The 17,893-nt window shown below is 43.6% G+C and overlaps 1 protein-coding gene across 1 annotated transcript; it reads right to left on the minus strand.

Moving 5' to 3' along the window:
• Positions 1 to 3,038: 3,038 nt before the first annotated feature.
• Positions 3,039 to 13,784, minus strand: DAPL1 (death associated protein like 1). The gene is made up of 4 exons (XM_051623124.1): positions 13,727 to 13,784; positions 8,656 to 8,743; positions 4,850 to 4,913; positions 3,039 to 3,297 (listed from the first exon to the last, which is right to left on the minus strand). The coding sequence occupies exons 1-4, from the start codon at positions 13,782 to 13,784 to the stop codon at positions 3,178 to 3,180; spliced, it is 330 nt and encodes a 109-aa protein (XP_051479084.1). The 3' UTR covers positions 3,039 to 3,177.
• Between the last annotated feature and the right edge of the window lie 4,109 nt (positions 13,785 to 17,893).

Here is a 17,893-nt window from a genome sequence, read left to right on the forward strand (position 1 = left end):
ACTGAAATCTGTTTTCGTTGCTTTTGTTGCCACTGGGTTTCAGTCACTCCCATCTGTAAGGTGTTTTGAAGTCTACAGATAACAACAGCTGCTTATTAACCAACACTGTGTCCATCAAAAGGATGAAATATATAGCAAAAGAAAGTTTCCTTAAACCATGCCATTCTTGCTGGATGCCTGCATCATTTGTGGCAACCCTCAAGAAAACTGGCTTCCTGCAAGGTTTTCATTTTTCTAACAAACCAACTCTGTTTGTTCCTTATGTTCTGAATTTAGCTGTAGTTCATATTTCAATAATAAAAGCAAAGTGCTAAATTGAAAGTTGAACTAAATAAAACAAACTCCCTAAAACAGCAGTCACAACTGATTCATCATAGTATCAACAATGGTGCAAACACTAATGAAAATGACACAGAGAATGGAAGGGACAAACAGGATGAAAATGTTGTCTACTATTTAGAAGTTCAAAATACGGTTTTCGTTTCCTGTTTAGCTCTTTTTATTAAGAATATTATTATAAACAGAAAACCTTAATAAATATAAATAAATTAGAGAAGACAATGCACCTGACAGTGCACCTGTCAAAATTCAACAGATGAGCAAAAGACTACCTTGGTAGAAAAGGGAGTGCTCTTAATTACAGAATGTTCTTAATTATAGAATATGTTTAAGCAGAAGAGCTTAGTTTGTTCTCTCTACAAATCTTTCAGATTCCCTCTAAAGACTAGTAAGTGCTACTGACACAGAGTATAGGACACTGCTGTGACACCACCACAGGGACGACACACTACGGCAGCAGGTGAATCAAATCAGCCACCAGGATCTCTTGCTCCACAAGATGCCTGTTACAGCAGAGAGGAGCTTGCAGCTGTTTTGCATTTACTAAAGCCATGAAACTGAATTATCACAATTAGACCTCCTGGCTTCCTGTGAGGCCTTCTTTTTACACCTGAAAATGTTACACAGACAGAACATGGAAGACACTTTCCACTCAAGCAGGTTTTCTGCCAGGCTGCTTGGAACCACCACACTGTCACTCCAGAGAGGTTCTGTACATGCACACATTCTAGGCACTGCTGCAACACATGCATGGATTCATTTTTCCAGGAGGATTTAAGCTTCTTAGAAGCTCCTTCAAAGCTTATGCTGGGCCTATGCTGCACATTCCCATTTGCCAGTACAGCAGACACTAAACTTCTAGAACCTGAGTTACTGTATATACTTAATTCATCTGTATCGTCTTGAACTTGTACATGTGCACTGCACAGAGCAGGAGAGAGGACCTTGCATGGACATTTACATCCATAAGCAATGACAGTATGACTATCTGATCTAGATCACAAAGGTGATTTCCTACAGGTACCCCCTACACCGAACATGCCACCCCTACCTGAACATACTGCTTTAAACAGGTTAAATAACATGCATTGAAAATAACTAAACAAAAAGTGCAAAACATAAGGAACTAACAAAAGGGTGGTCAGATCCTTTAGTTCAGTCACTGCCACTTGCAGCAACTGATGTTACATCACAACACGTGTGGGCACAACTGCAGTGCAGAAGCTGGGGAATGGAAAGTGTGTGACACACAATATAAAAGCAGAACTAGATGCTTTCCAAACCCCACACCTACAGTTTAAATATCCATCAAGTATATTGCTGCTGTTGTACAGGATAACAGGGACAGTATTTTACAAGTAGCTACCTGTTAGTTGAGGAACATGGGAGAAAAAACAAAGTCCTCTTCATAGCAGCAGCAGCATTTTGATTTTTTTCTACTTATTCAAGGTGTAACCAAATTACTTGTTGCACATACTACTAATCACCACCTCCTGTGATCATAATTTAATCTTTAATCAACATCAAGTTATTTACATTTGATGGATGGATGAAATGAGGCAGACATTCATGTAAAGTGGTAACACTAATTCTTGACAACCCACCTGGGACCCCTCTATTTAAGAGGGAGTGTATTTCATACATTTATGGTATATTTCCACTGAAGTCACATGGAATGCACTCGATAAAAAGCCTCTTTGACAATATAAAGATTTTTTTGAGCATCATATTTTATATTGATTTTCTATTTGGACTCCTTGACTACAATCTTAGTGACATATTCATCTTCAATCAGTAGCTTAAAAAACTCCCAGCAGAATTAAATTCAGAGCAAGCCATCAGCTGAGCTACTCAATCAATCACCAGCAGCTGGAGAGTATTTTCCTCTGCCCTGGGCAGGACTGACCATTTCTGCTGTCCTTGCTGACAGGGTAAGCAGGCAGGGCTCAAGGCCACTCCCTGTACCTGTGCTTACAACTGCTCCTCCCCATTAGTAAGCTTGACCCCTTAGACCCTACTACCACTAGTCCAAGTTCAGTCTCACTTCTCAGCCTCAAATCCCATTCTGCCATCCCAACCTTGAACTCCAAACCACTGCACTCTCCACACCTTGACTCCTCATCTCACCTCTCATCCCAGAGGTTCAACTCCAAGTCAGGCACCTCCTTCACTCATCCTCCCCAGCCCAAAAGAGGTTCACTCAGACCGTTTTCACTTGCTTCCTCCTACTCTCTGGATCCCAGTAGAGGAATGTCTGCAGAGAAGATGGATTTCCTTGCAGTAAGAAATGGAATTTAAACAAAAATATTTCCACTGCACAGAAGTCTTTCCCAGGACTCTGACGTTTCTTACTGTGCAGTAAGCCTCAGGCACACATTCGCCTGGAACTCCTCAGCCTAAGTTAACCACAAAAACAAAACACCCTAAGAGATCAAGCGATAGGGAATCTGGATTTTAGGAAGCATGTGAGAACATTCTCTATTGTCATTATGAAATCTATCACAGAACAAGCCTTCCAGTTGTGACCTGCTTTCTTAGGAGCATGTTCACTTAAAAAGAAAAAAAGAAAAGAGGACTGCAAGTTTCACTTACTGGTGAATTCTGACTGAAGTCTGTAAGACTTCTTTGCACCAAGTGATTACTGTACGGTAGGTAAAGCCAAATTAGACAGAAGCTATGACATTTTAATAACACCCAAGTACATTTAGCAACTCTTATATTTTATTGTCAGTAACAGAAATACAGTAAGATACAAGGCACACAGCTTTTGATCCTTTTACCAAAGTGTACTAAGTGCTATTTAGACTAGAAACTCACTTTTAAGTAAACATGAGTTTCTTAACATTTCCGTGGCTGTTGAATAATATACATTCTTTTGGGCAGTATGAACTTCTCCAAGGCAGGCTGTGGCTTTTGCTGAGCCACTTGTAATGCTGCTGCATGAGTTCTGTGGCTCATCTGTAACATTAATGGGGAAAAAAAAACTTGTGATAGAATACAGATATTCTTCCAAAATTCCATCAGATGAAAGTAGTTTAAAAAAAGGTAGTAAAGCTTGAGAAAAAGTACAAATGATCACTACATAAAACTCAGTGACTCGGTACATATAACTAGAATTGCTGTTTTCAAAGTGATATTAGTACACCTTCAGTGTGCTGTTAGGTTTTTTCCTCTCTTTTTTTTTTGTAGTTCATAGAAGGAGCTGCCAAGATTAGGGAAGCAGAGCAAATAATCAGGATGCCAGAGTTCACAGTAACTTGCTTCAGATTCTTATTCTGGCAGATTTAAATCCTCATCATTACAGTATCTCCCACTTGCTAACCTACTGGGGCAGCTTTATGTATGAGGCTCTGGAAACCAACAGAAAGAAACTGATAGGTCAGAGCAGAGAAGATGGGGACCAGGGGAGGAGAAACAGGATGAGTTGTATCTGTTCTCCTTATCAAACAAATCTAAGCAAAAAATCAGTATCTACATACTAAAGCTATAATCACGTCTGTTCATTAAAGGCTTATGCCGAAATGATGCAGCTGGTGTTTTACCAAGCTCTCTGGATGAGGAACTCCTGTGTGCTTCAGACTCTAAAGACTGCACATGTATGAAAAATAGAAGAGAACTGTTGGATCTTCAGATTAGCACGCAAGTTAGAACTTATTAAACAGCTCTTATTAAAATAAGCTTATTAAAAGCTTATTAAAACAGCTCTTGCAAAGCCAGTGTGTACGGGTCTGCATCAACAGCCTAGCAAGAGACATTGGACAGTAGCTGGAAACATGACCAACAGAAGGGTCCATCAACAGCTTTGCAACACAAAGCTCTGTGGGATATCCAAGGGAGAAGTCAAGAAGCTGCTGAGTGTCTAACGTCAGGCCCTGGGTGGAACAGCTGCATGTGGGCAAAAGTGGAATGTGATGTGCCTGCTGCTCAGGGACCAGGGACAGCAGTGACATTATCTTACCCTCTTGGTACCCACTGTGCACTTGTCAGGGACACCTCCTACCTCCTCCAAGAAGCTATCTTCTTGCTTCTCTAGGCTGGATCCTTACAGAAGTTAAAGCTGTTTCCACAGTGGGATAGAGGGACTCAAGACTAGGTTTTGTTCTGGGTTGTAATCCCAGCTCTGCCACAAGCTTACTATGCTACTGATTATTCTTCCCCACATTTCAATAAATTGAAATCAAAATACCACTTTTCCAAAGGACACAGCTTAATATCTAGCTGTACTTTTCTGTAACAGGCATATATAACTATCCTGGGACTACCTAACATTAAATAGGAAAGAAATAAAACATAGCAGAATAAGGAGGGAAGGATGGTTAATTTTAGCCATCTAGAATTTTAACCACACAACTGTTAAAGAAGTAGATCATCTCAAGAATATTTAGTAGTAGATGACAAACATACAAATGTCAGATGACAGCAGATAAAGGGAGATTAATTTTTTTTTTAAATGTTTAGCTTTATGGAGAAGCCCTGACAAAGATGTATCATGTCCTCCAGTTGTACTTACTTTGCTCAGTGCTTCTGCAAGCAAGACACCCATGTTCTGAGTTCTTGAAAAATTGGTAATAGCACTGTAAAACAAAACAGAAAAGCATTTAGCATTTCCATCTCACAGAAACACTTGTCACATTTATTTTTAAGACTTAATACAAAAAACTATGTTGTAATAGAAATTTAGGGTTTTGAACTAAATCCTTTAATCACATTAAAGATATGATATTTAAAAAAGGTGTGCTTCCTCAGAATGGAACAACGCAAAACCTGTGTTGCAGGCTGTTTTATTTAGATATAGCCTTATAAAAAAACCTATACATAAAATATCTTTAAATATCTCAAAAGGGATTATGTTTTACACTGTGGTGTAGCTTGACAGAAGATGGGCACTGATATTCAGAACTACAAAATGTGACTTTGTAATTTTTTTTTATTCCGATCTACACCCAAGGAAAAAGTAACCCACTGCTTTTGGGGAGTGTTTCCTTTGAGAGCAGCAATTTGTCAAGTAAGAACTTTTCGTGCAAGATTATCCCATTAACTTCTTCATATTCCAATTTAAAACAGCCATGTTATCCCTATTCCACAAATAGACAACCTGTGGCTATGACAATTTAGTTCAGCAACAGTTGGTTGTGAGGTGTGCATATTCTTCTGATACCATTATTTGCAGTGACATCTCTGTAGCTTAAAGAAAAAAAAAAATCATTATTTCTCCTGCACATGGAATAAGACACCTTAAATGTGTCTCTTGAAATAGCAAGTACTGCTTCAGTTAATGATCCTGTGGATCAGGGAAAACACATTTCCTACTACATTTCAATTTAGCCATCAATTTGTCACACTGACAAATCTAAGTTATACAAGAACTGTTTATACCACCAGATAACTATGACAATGGAAAATACAGCAGCAAAACTATGCAGACAACCGGCAATCAATTAAAATAAAACCATTCTAACTCCAGCAAAAACACAAACTGAAAATACCCAAGTTATTAAAACCAACTACAAAACCCCAAGAATACACTAAATTTTTAATTATTTTTCTTAAGTAATTGGTATAGTAAAATACCATGTACTGTCAGAAAACTGTCAGGCAGGCATCTAGTGATGAACATGCTGCACTACACTATCATCCTGTACTTCAGACAGCCCCTTGGAAGCTAGTGTGCTGTTTTTAGAGCCAAATCTTAAAGCTCCACTATTTTCAAGACCAACCTCAGCTCTGAACAGCCACTTTAAGCTGTGACAGTGACTTTGAGCTAATCAGATAATCTCATCTGAATCAGAAACTTTGTACAGAGTCTGTACATGACGACTACTGAACTACCTCACCAAGTTCTCTGTGACTTCTGTGATTGCAGCCTGACAAGGAAACCCAGCAGCCCAGCACAGTGTGTGTACTGCATTGAGCAACAGGTTCTGGTGCAGTGAACAGGAAAGGAGTGTGTGTTAATGGCTCAGATTTGTTCCAAAAACTGTATTTTAGGTTAGTGTTCTTCAAGCCAGCAAGGAGAAAAAACACAAACAAAACCCCACAGCAGTGATGTCTGTAGCCTGCCAAGAAATGGTGCCAATATGCCAGCATTAAATACAGCTAAACCCAGTTAATTTCAGTTATCCAGCTGATTACAGTATTATAGAGCAAAAAGTAAAATCACATCTTGCTCCCAAAACTGAGTTCAGCTATCAGTCTAGTCACAAGCTTCCCTTTTACCTCCTGGCAAAACGTATTTCACAACAATGTTACCAGACTACAGTACTTGTAGTGGCTGTCATGACACTGACACAATGAGTGCAACCAACACACAGACATTAAGCTGGACAGAACCCTTCTTGACAGCCACTGAAGATGTTCAGGAACACCAGAGATAAAACTGTTTATCAAGAGCAGCACAGGCAGTGAAAATCTCAGTGGGGAAAAGAAGTGGGAATCAGAACAAAGCCACCTGCACTCTGCTTCTCTCTCTTATCTAATCCAGGCTTTTTAAATGGTTACCTGGGCACCATGGAAACCCCAACCTACAGGTGGCTCCTTTTTTATGGGTAGACAGAAACTGATATGCCTAGATCCCCAGCAGTGGAAGGAGTAATTCACAGCCTTCAAGATAATTCCAAGATATGATTTAGCAAAGACATGATTCTAGAGCTGCTCCCAGTTTGGACAGGCCTCTTCAGCAAGCCCAGAGCAAATTCTCATGAGGAAAATAGAAAGACTGCTTGAAGGGAGCTCTAATATTGAGAGATACTACAGAATATTTAATCTTGTTTTACTTCAGTTCATTTTTATGCATAAAACTAATCCCAAACTGGGACTAGAGCAGAGGTGTCTACATGTAGACAGAAATCAGAGCCTACACCTATGGGTGAAAATATTTGCTTACAAGTGCTTTTTCACAGCAAGATGACAAAGTCACTTTTACAGCAACAACAGATGTGTTTCCTACCCATACCTAACAAAGTAATGGTCAACAGTTTCCAGGGAAAGGAGGAATTTCAGGCTCTCCTCCTTCTAAAGGGAACAAACCCCTCCTCTCCTGCTCTCAGATGTCTACAAGATCAGACTGTGCCCTCCTCTTGGAGCTGGGTCACTGGGCAGCAACTTTTTGATGTTATAGAGGGCTAGGAAACAGAGAACATGAGGTGCAGGAGCACTCACTAGAAAAGGATACCCACGTTCCAGCCTCAGCTCACACATTATTTTGACCAAAGGTATCAAATGCACGAGTTACAATGCCGGATGGAATTTTAGATGCACCTCCCCAAGTGCAGTACTTCAAACATATTTTTTTTCTTCTCCCCACAAAGGTTGGTTGTTTTTTTTTTCTTCTACAAAGTCTTTTTTCTATGAAACTTTCAAGAGAAAGCATCTAGCTCAGGGGTGAAGGCAACTGACCCAGCAGATATGTACCACTTTTAGCTAACAACAGGATAAAATTCTGGCCTTCAAAGTCCTCACAAATATCCTAATCATCACATGGAGGAGGAGATGTACACCAATTCCTTGCACAGCAAGGTCAGAGCTATCAGGACACAGTAGATTTGTTCCCAGAGCAAAGGGAACTTTTGGTGCACAAAAAAGAAGGCATGTGGTGAGATAAGGAACATCCAAACTGGGTGGCCAGTGGTAAAGTTTAAAATGGTAATAGAAGCAGAAACCTGAGTGTCTAAAGCCTATTTAGGCACCGTGATCCATTTAGAACTTGGACCCTAATGCAAATTCAGGAACACTAAACCACTAACATTTTACCCTCTTATCCCTCCATTGTAAGAAAATGTTTGTTTTGGTGATTACTTCAACCAGTCACTGCTACTTCATTCTAAAGAAGAAGTGTGCCTTCACTTTGGGGAAAAATAGCTTGAGTAACCTTCGGAAGTAGAAAACAGAAAAAGCCAAATTAGATTTGAGATTGAAGCAGGAAATAATAGACCATACAGAAGATAAATCCACACCTCCGCCAAAGAGTCTATTAATCTCCTATAGAATAAGGACAGCTTAAAAATTATTCTTATTTAACTGGAAACTGATCAACAATTACTTTATTAAGTACAGGTATGCAACACATTAGTTTCTGTTCCATAATACATGACAAGAGAGAAGAGATTCAGCCTTTGTCTTTCACTGTGAAGTGTAGTCCCTAGGTTCTGAGGGTTGAGGATTTTTTGTTTGGAAGTTCCTCAGAGTTGCCTTTAATTCTTACATTAACTTGTGCACTTTATAAATTAAACTCTTCGAATTTAAGAAATGTCCTTATTTTCAGCCTCCAGCCCATTACCTATGAACTTTAACCATGGGGCAAGCCCTGTAGTGCAGTACCTTGTCTTTTCTTTTCCTGGAGGTTTAGCATTTTTCTGACCAGGTCTGTTTTCTGCCTTTTTAGACACCCTCATACCTCCAGCTTTGCCTGCAAGAAGAAAACACAATTCATGTAAAAATGTCTATAGAATTACATGCTACATTAGTTACACTTAAAGAAGAAAAATTACTTGTATCTGAAATAACTGTTAAGAAGAAATCATCTTTCAATATTTAACTCCATACTTCACTTTTAAACACACATACACACAGAAGAAAGCTTAAGAGATCCAACAAAGACTTGAAAATTCTGTGCCAAGGCATCCTCAAATCAACTTCCAAATACTGCAATCAAGAAGTCAGAGGGGTTTTGGTCACTGCTAACTGCATTAAATCTTAACACCACATTATATTACAATCAATTCTTCTCCCTTAAATCTCAGATGTAATAGTTTCCTTTTAAAATTTAAGAAAGTAAAACAAATAAACATGTTCAGGTTTTCAAACAATGTCACTAACAGCAATAAAGGTTTCATTATTTGCTCCAGGTATTCTAGAATAAACCTAGTAATGCAGATAAGAACCAGCTGCATACTTATCTTGTACTTGTGTTCTAACAAGTTTAATTATATTTTATTAAGATATCTGTCAATCACAAAACCAATTAGCACTAATTAAGCTACAGAACATCAAACAGTAACAATTTAAGTTCTAAGGTATGTCAGAAATTTCAACTTGGAACTAAGAACATGTAAAGTTATCTAAAACATCTTGATGAAAGAAATACTTTCTGCCTGTTCACTAGGGCTTAATTTTAAAACTGTGAAAGTAAGAAAGAAAAAAACTTATTGAACATTTATTATTTTGAGGAAGTTGCTTAATCTTACATCAAAGTTCCTATTCTTACAATGAATAATCAAGACTAGAGTTTTCAAATGCAAATATCTGGTGGCAGGAGTCAAGAGGTAATGGAGAAAAACTTCAAGAATGTCCCAGAGAATTGTATTTGGCCATTTTTAGGGGGAACAGATGTGTCCATCTGTCAGTAACACCTGTTTTGTATCAAATCTGACTACTCTCCTTTTATTTCCTGGTTGCAGGTTTAGTTTGAGAAACAAAAACTCTCCTTCAGTTAAGTCCAAAGCATCCTTACAGTGCTGGAGTTCCACAGTGCCTAGACTTGGCTTTTCTTTTCAAAATTACATATCTGGAGTTCATTATACTGCTGTATAAGCAGCAAATTAACTGCCTAGCAGTCTCAGAGCTACAAATACACTAGAGAACAAAACTGAACCAAATTCTTTTGGGAGTTTAACTGCAAATTAAAAGTCTCCTCTGAAATGGAAGTGTCAACCATTTCCAATTATCTACCACTAATGAGAATCAAGACTCTAAATATCATCCGCTCACAAGGTGTGAAACTCTTGTCTTTGTTAGCAACAATTTACTTGAGAGACATCTTTAAACAAGAATGATGGTGGATTAAAAAAAACCCAACACCACCCCCACCACCTCCCCCCCTACCCCGGAATATTTCAAGATCTCAAACTGACATCTTCTTAGCATCACAGTCTCTTTATAACAAGTTCACAGAAACACAGAATCACCTTGGTTGGAAAAGATCTTCAGGATCATCGAGTCCAACTTTTAACCTGACTAGTCCTTAACTAAACCATATCCTTAAGTACTGTGTCTATTTGACTCCTAAATCCCTCCAGGGATGGTGACTCCACCACTGCCCTGGGCAGCCTGTTCCAATGCCTGACAAACCTTCCAGTGAAGAAATTCTTCCTAACAACCAATCTAAATCTCCTCTGGCAGACATTGAGGCCATCACCTCATTCTATCACTTGTGACTTCATTGGACAGACCAATCCCCACCTCTTAACAACCTTCTTTAAGGCAGTTCATCCAGAACACCCATGCAAGTTATCCCAAGTATTCTTCCACAGCTTGCTAGGTGCTTAGATTTGTTTTGCTTTTTAGGAACAAGTCAAATTGCAAATGGGAACCCAGCTAAAAGTTGGGAAGTAGATAAAAACCATTACTGAACCTAGGTCAGTGGCTTTTGATCTGGATGTTCACTAAGCACCCACGTGCAGGACGGGCAATAGAGACCAGCATTTTGTGTAGTTTTAATTGAGCTGAGGGACCCAGGCACACAGGGAGGCAGAGACACTCTCACACTACAAAGGTCTACAAGAAAGCACTAGCAGGGGTTGGGGGTGTTGGGGGGCAGGCAGGAAGGAGATACCCAAAATGGGAAAAGATATTTAAACTTAAGTGGCCAGTCAGGAATTGTGTCTACTGCAGCAAGCCCAGAGACACAAGTTATTTATAATTATTAGAAATAATGCAGGAATTACTTCAGTCTTTCCACTGACTTGAAAACAGCTGCCAGTAGCAGCTGCCAAACCTGCCCAAACCCATGCATGGCAGTGGAAGAGTTAAATATGGATGTGTCTGTAATGCATCAGAAAGCTGTTTTGTAATTTGCCTTTCCCCCCCCCCCCAGCAATTAATTGAGATGTCAGAGTTTTAATATAGAGTTCAATGTTTTCATTTTTCTAAGTGCCTTGTGAACCACATAATCTAAGAGGTATGAAGTAAGTGCAAAAATCTTTACAAATTTCCATATTGAAAACACTATGTATTTTTAAAGAAAGAAAGAGGAACACCTCTTCTTCCCCCGAAAACCCCAGAACACCCAAACTGAAAACAAAGGCCCAGAAGTCTGTTGAGCTACTTATGGATCCTTTGGTCACGATAAAGGTGTCTGCCTTCCACCTTCTTTGTTCACTATGTTTGAAACAACTTATTCCTGCCCTCCCTACTCCTCTGCCAGAGCTGGTCACCTCTGCTGCAGTGACAGATAATCCTCACCAAGATGCACTTTGCTGTCATGTAAATAAAGAAAAAACTACCCACGCCAGGTCACTGACTGTGGTGGTTTAGAGGCCCCTTCAGCTGCAGCCCAACTGCAGACACACAGGCACAGAAATCCAGGACGGGACTAGAGACAAGTGAAGCTGAAAAACACCTAATTCCGTCACAAAGCCATGTAAAAGCGTGCTTTAAAAATGTCAAGAAACTGCCAAGAAAACAAAACAAATTTTACGGGTAGGATGAGACACATGAGTTATGCCCAGAGGCAGTAACTGCTTCTCACGTACTGAGAGGAACCCAAACTGGCCTGGGCTGAGCAGCAAGTGTCGAGCAGTTCTAAGGGCCAAGCCCACAGCAGCTCCCAGCACACGCTGGAGACAAACCAGGTACCAGTGCTCACTCTGGCTCGATGGGCCCACGACACTTCAGGTCATCAGGGCAGAGATGCAACACACAAACAGGCTCGTGACCTGCAATTAAGGAGGCTAAATGGCCTGTATGTGGTATGAGGGGAGGTGGTCACAGTACAGGTATGGGGAGGCCTGGCAAATTGACTACATCACCCTGCCTCAGACCCACCAGGGTAAGCACTATGTGCTTACAGTGGTGGAAACAAGTACAGGATGGTTGGAAGCATACCCTGTGCCTCATGCCACAGCCAGGAATACTATCCTGGGCCTTGAGAAGCAAATCTTGTGGAGACATGGTACTCCAGAAAGAACTGACTCAGACAGTGGGACTCATTTCAAAAAATGTCTTGTGACTGACTGGTCTAAAGAGCCTGGTACCGAGGGGATCTACCATATCCCGTACTATGCACAGGCCTCAGGGAAAGCTGAAAGGTACGATGGTTTGTTGAAGGCTACCCTGAAGGCAACGGGTGGTGGAACTTTCAAAAACTGGGACAAAAATTTGTCACAGGCGACCTGGTTAGTTAATACCAGGGGATCCATCAATGGTGCTGGTCCTGCTCAGTCAGACCTTCTACACACTGCAGATGGGGATAAAGTCCCCGTGGTGTGTGAAAGGAACCTGCTGGGTAAAAGCGTCTGGGTCTATCCTGCTTCAGGCAAAGGTAAACCTGTCCGGGCTGCTGCTTTTGCTCAGGGACCTGGACACACCTGGTGTGTGATGATAGAGAATCACAGAATCTGAGGGGTTGGAAGGGATCTGGAAAGACCATCCAGTCCAGCCCCCCTGCCAGGCAGGGTCACCCAGAGCACATCACACAGGAACATGTCCAGGCGGGTTTGAATGTCTCCAGAGAAGGAGACTCCCCAGCCTCTCTGGGCAGCCTGTCCCAGGGCTCTGTCACTCTCACAGGAAAGAAGTTCTTCCTGATGTTTACGTGGAACCTCCTGTGCTCCAGTTTGCACCCTCTGCCCCTCGTCCTGTCCCTGGACATCCCTGAGCACAGCCTGGCTGAACAGGGTGAAGCACGATGTGCTCACCTCGCTGAGCGCCGCGCCCCGAGCCCGGGGCAGGCCCGGGAGCTGCCTGCCCTCCGGGCGCGCCTCGAAACGCTCCGACCAGCCCAGCAGGCTGGGAGCACCCCGCACCCCGCACCCCATCCCCGCACCCCATCCCCGCACCCCATCCCCGCACCCCATCCCCGCACCCCGCACCCCATCCCCGCACCCATCCCCGGCGGGTCAGCGCCCCACGGAGGGGCCGCCCGCCCGCCCCGGGCACCCCGCGGGCACACACAGCGCCCAGGGCGGCTGGAAACAGACGCGAGAAAATACCTTTCCAGAATACGATACCGTAGGAGGAGAGGAGTTGTACCTAAAAAGGCCAACAAGACACACGTGGCTGATGAGAAGACTGACACCCACTTCCCTGCCCGTTGCTGGGTATCCCGCTCCTGCCGCCCCGCGCTGCCCGGTGCGGGGCCGGGGGCACCCAGCGCCGGCGAGGCGGGAGGGCTGGGCCCGCCAGCGCGGTGCCGGGCCCGCAGCCCGGCGGCAGAGGGGCGGGACGGGGCTGCGGGGCTGCGGGGCTGCGGCCCTCGGAGCCGCCCGGGCTGCCGGCGGTGCCGGGCGCGGGGCGACCGCCTTCCCCTGCCCGCGCCGAGGAGCGCGGCTCGCACAGCGCCCCACGCTGCCCCCCGGGCCCGCACCCCCGGCCCCGCACTCCCGCACCCCCCGCGGCCCGCCGCCCCGCACCCCCGGCCCCGCACCCCCCGCACCCCCGCCCCCCGCCCCACCTGCCGGCGGCCTCGGGCCGTGAAGCGGCCGCGGCGGCGCGCGCCTCCCTCCCGCCATGGCCGGGCCGGCAGCGCGCGGGGGCGCTCGTGAGCGGCTGGGGGCGCGGGGCGGGGCGGGAGGGGCGGGGCGGGGCGGCCGTCTGTGGGTCTGTCCGTCTGTCTGTCCGTCTGTGGGTCTGTGGGTCTGTCCGTCTGTCTGTCCGTCTGTGGGTCTGTGGGTCTGTCCGTCTGTGGGTCTGTCTGTCCGTCTGTGGGTCTGTCCATCAGTCAGTCAGCCAGTCTGTTAGTCCATCCATCTGTCAGTTGGTCAGTCAGCCAGTCAGTCTGTCCACCAGTCAGTCAGTCTGTCTGTCTGTCGGTCAGTCTGTCTGTCAGTCAGTCAGTTGGTCAGTTGGCCAGTCGGTCTGACTGTCAGTCAGTCAGTCGGTCAGTCAGTCAGTCAGACTGTCAGTCAGTTAGTCTGTCAGCCAGTCGGTCTGACTGTCAGTCGGTCAGTCAGTCAGAGTGTCAGTCAGTCTGTCTGTCAGTCGGTTGGTCAGTCAGTCTGTCTGTCGGTCAGTCTGACTGTCAGTCCGTCAGTCAGTCGGTCGGTCGGTCTGACTGTCAGTCCGTCGGTCGGTCAGTCTGACTGTCAGTCCGTCAGTCAGTCGGTCGGTCGGTCAGCCCGTCAGTCAGTCGGTCGGTCGGTCAGCCCGTCAGTCAGTCGGTCGGTCGGTCAGCCCGTCAGTCAGTCGGTCGGTCGGTCGGTCAGCCCGTCAGTCACCACCTGTGGGAATCCGCTGGAGGGGCAGGAAGGAGCTGGCCAGGGAGCAGAGCTGCCGGGACTGGGAGGGCTGTGGGTGGTTTTCTAAACAAGTGAAAACAAACGCAGAGAACGTAAAAATAGGGCGAAATGAAGTGGGATCAGAAGAAGGGGGAAATGAAGCAGAAAAAGTCGCAGAGCTTTGAAGGCAGCAATTTCCTCCCTAGAAAAGCAACTTACTTTGCAAACCCTGAAGTCCGTAGCCCTGCCAAGAAGTACTCAGCGTGAGAGGGGTGACCACAGTTTTGAAGGAAGTTCTTTCAGGTACAACAGTTGGAAGAAGACATCACAAAAGCTTTTCTTCTGAAGTTCAGCGTTAAAGGCTTTTCATATCAACGTTACTCCCCCTCAGCAGAGCACACTGATTTTTCAGTTTACTTACGTGTCCTTGGGCACGGTCCCCTCCTCAAGCCAGAGGTGAATGATCTGCGAGCTTTTCCTTAAGATAATACAGCATTTGTTTCCTCTGCATCTGCTCACAGCAGTGACACATGTTGGTCTGGGTGGGAGGAATGAGTGAGAGGATAATTCCTCTATTATCTGGGGCAGACACAGCGTTTTAACTGTAATAAAGAGACAGCAGTCACGGGACTTTTTTCTGAGTGGTGCTCTCAGGGCTCTGGAACTCTCACCTTTCATGACAATTGCTCCTTTAGAATCTAGATTCTAGAGGTGAGTTACTACCTCATTACAAAGTTGGAAAAGTCACTTGGCAGAGCCAAGAATCAACATGTGTCCAAGAAGACTGATTACCCGACCTAGCTAATAGCTGTTAGCACCGTTATGGATCAGACACAGCCCACAGCTACACTAAGTGCTTCAGCACCCAGGCATGTGGAAGATCTTCCTCATGTCTCATGTTTTAATTCCTGTCTCCGTGTTGTTGAACCTATCGCTCACGACGCTGCAGTATTTTCCCTTATCTGCTTTATCTCCAATATTGCTCATTTGCAGATGTCAGAATTACTCATTTGTGGGTACTGATACAGACTGACGCTGGCTTTACCTCTGGCGATTGAATGCTGAAATACGATTGCTGTTTTCTGAAGCTGAGTTGCACGTAGGCAATACATTTCTCAGCTGGGTCAATAAAGCTGTTTTTAGGTGCTGCAGGAGCATGATGGAGACAACAGATATCGCTGTGCAGGTATAAGACTTATTTTTTATTACTACGTGCTTTGGATTTTTTTTTTTCCTCTGTCCTGGATTATTCTTGTCTGTTTATAGTAGTTCAGCACAAAGTTAATAATGTTGCAAAGAATGTTCCTGTTGAGTATCTAAAGCAATGAGAAGACCAATTAGTGAAGGCAGTCGTATCTTCACTGATTTTCCTATCGATATAATTGCTCACTCGTGTATACATGCTGCATCTCACAAAATCTCTAGGAATTCTGGCTGCAGATCTGTAAAGCTTACCTCTTCCTTCTAGGAAATCTGAGAAGTCCAAGTCCTGGTTCTTATCTGGATGCCAGTTGTTTCACAGGCTGCAAGAGAAAAAGAAGTGTCCATGCACTGCATGAAGGGTAATATTATTAAGAAGAAGATATACCTTACTGGCTCATTTTTGCTTATAGAATCCACTTTTTTTTTACAGAATTACTAGAAAGCTACACTTTTGTCATCTTGTGTTTTATCCACCTAAGTGCCCTTGTTAAAAAAAAAGAAATATTGCTGGGTAGTGGAATAAGTGAATAATTTCTAAACAATTAAATTGCAACACACTGAGCTGTATGGAAGCCCTTATAGACATTTCACTTTTTCTGTCTTACTCCCTCAAAGGTTAAACATGAGAATTCACTGTATTTTGTTGCTGTTGATCATGGCTTTGGACCCTTGTCTTTAGAAAACAGGTTAATGGTGGGAAGTAAAGGAAAACAAAACATTTTTTTTAGTATCTTGCAGGGTTTGTGTGTCATGATATTGAACTCCCAGCAGCTAGGCAGCTGCAAACTTCCTGCCATCCTGTTTTCCCCAGCAATTGTACAAGAGCAACTGTTTGTGTCAGAGGGAGAAGCCACTAGAGGGAACGTGACATTCAGAAACGGAATGGTAATGCTTTACCAGACAGAACTTCATACTGGACCCAGTTGTAAACAAGAAATCTACCTTTTTCATGGTGGGTAGAAACTGATTCAAACTCTCCAGGAATTGCTGTTGGAATAGCATCCTTCTGAAACAGCAGTGATTACGGGATACTCCTCGGAAGTGTATCAATAAGCTGGAAAAATGGAGGCAGAGAACTGTGACTTGCCCTTGCTCTTGTTTGGCTGGTTGTCATTCATAGCAGGGTTGGGGTAACACTGCACTAGTGTAGAGATAAAATGTAACTGCTGTATTGATATAGAGGAATAAAAATGAAAGTTAAACAGGAGGCAGATGTAATTGATCATCTTTGCAGAATGCCATAAACATTACACGAAGGTGCTAAAATGGAATAATAAGCATTACAATACTATTTTTTTTATTCTGTTTGTGTTATGATGGTTATGGGGAGATGCATCTCACAAGCTGGATTGGAGTCTTTCCTTGTTGGAGTGTACAGGTCAAGGATGAGGATAAGTGAACTGTCAGTCTCCTGCCTACCTGGTGAGCTCTTGCAAAGCAGTGCTGTGCAGAGTGGGTCAGTCCTGTCTGGTGAGGTGCCAGTCCCTCAGAAGAAAATGAGGAGGAAAGAGAGACACTAAGATTCCTGTCTTTCCCCTGTCAGCCTACAGAGTAGGATCAGCAGGTGTGGGACAGTAACACATATTATGCGCTACGAACACTCTGTGCTGCAGAAGCAGAAGCCTTGGGGAAGCACATCCTCCTTGTGGTCTCATTTACATGCTGCTTGGGAAGTGCAGGGAGTGATTTGTCTGTACTGTGTTGGCAAGGAAACAAAAGTATGACATATTTTCATACTGTACTTCTACAGATAAACTGCCACTAGATGGTGGGCACTCAGCAGAGGACTTTAGCATTGACATTTTTTGTTTGTTTGCTTCCAATGTTTGATAACACCAGCAAATTCAAACTATATGCCTTTTGACAATTGATGAATAAATAGCCTTATCCCTGTTTCATGGAATGGGCTTGCAATTATGTGCAATGTTTGAGATTAGATAGATCCTCTTCTAAAACAACATAGTAACCTCCCTGGATGAGCGACAGGATCTGGATCAATAGGGGTGCTGGGGAATGTAAAGTCAAACTGAAGGAATGTGTGTCTTGTTCCCTTACTAAGCACTTACATACAAATACGGATTTTATGGGCAGAGAGGAGATTGTCACCAGCAGCAATTCAGCATTTCCTGGGATATGATGGTCTATATTTCTTGTATCTTTCTGGGCATTCTGGGGATGCACTGGCAGACTCTGTATTTACT

Source organism: Apus apus, chromosome 6 (genome assembly GCF_020740795.1).
Source record: "Apus apus isolate bApuApu2 chromosome 6, bApuApu2.pri.cur, whole genome shotgun sequence".
Taxonomy (NCBI): Eukaryota; Metazoa; Chordata; class Aves; order Apodiformes; family Apodidae; genus Apus; species Apus apus.

Bases quoted from the DNA above. Each gene is read 5' to 3' on its own strand.
- DAPL1 (XM_051623124.1), bottom strand. From the start codon at position 13,784: ATGGCGGGAGGGAGGCGCGCGCCGCCGCGGCCGCTTCACGGCCCGAGG. The intron at 8,744-13,726 runs GTGGGGCGGGGG...TTCTTCTTGCAG, and splicing joins CGGCCCGAGGCCGCCGGCAG to GCAAAGCTGGAGGTATGAGG. The intron at 3,298-4,849 runs GTAAGTACAACT...TTAATGTTACAG, and splicing joins TTGCAGAAGCACTGAGCAAA to ATGAGCCACAGAACTCATGC.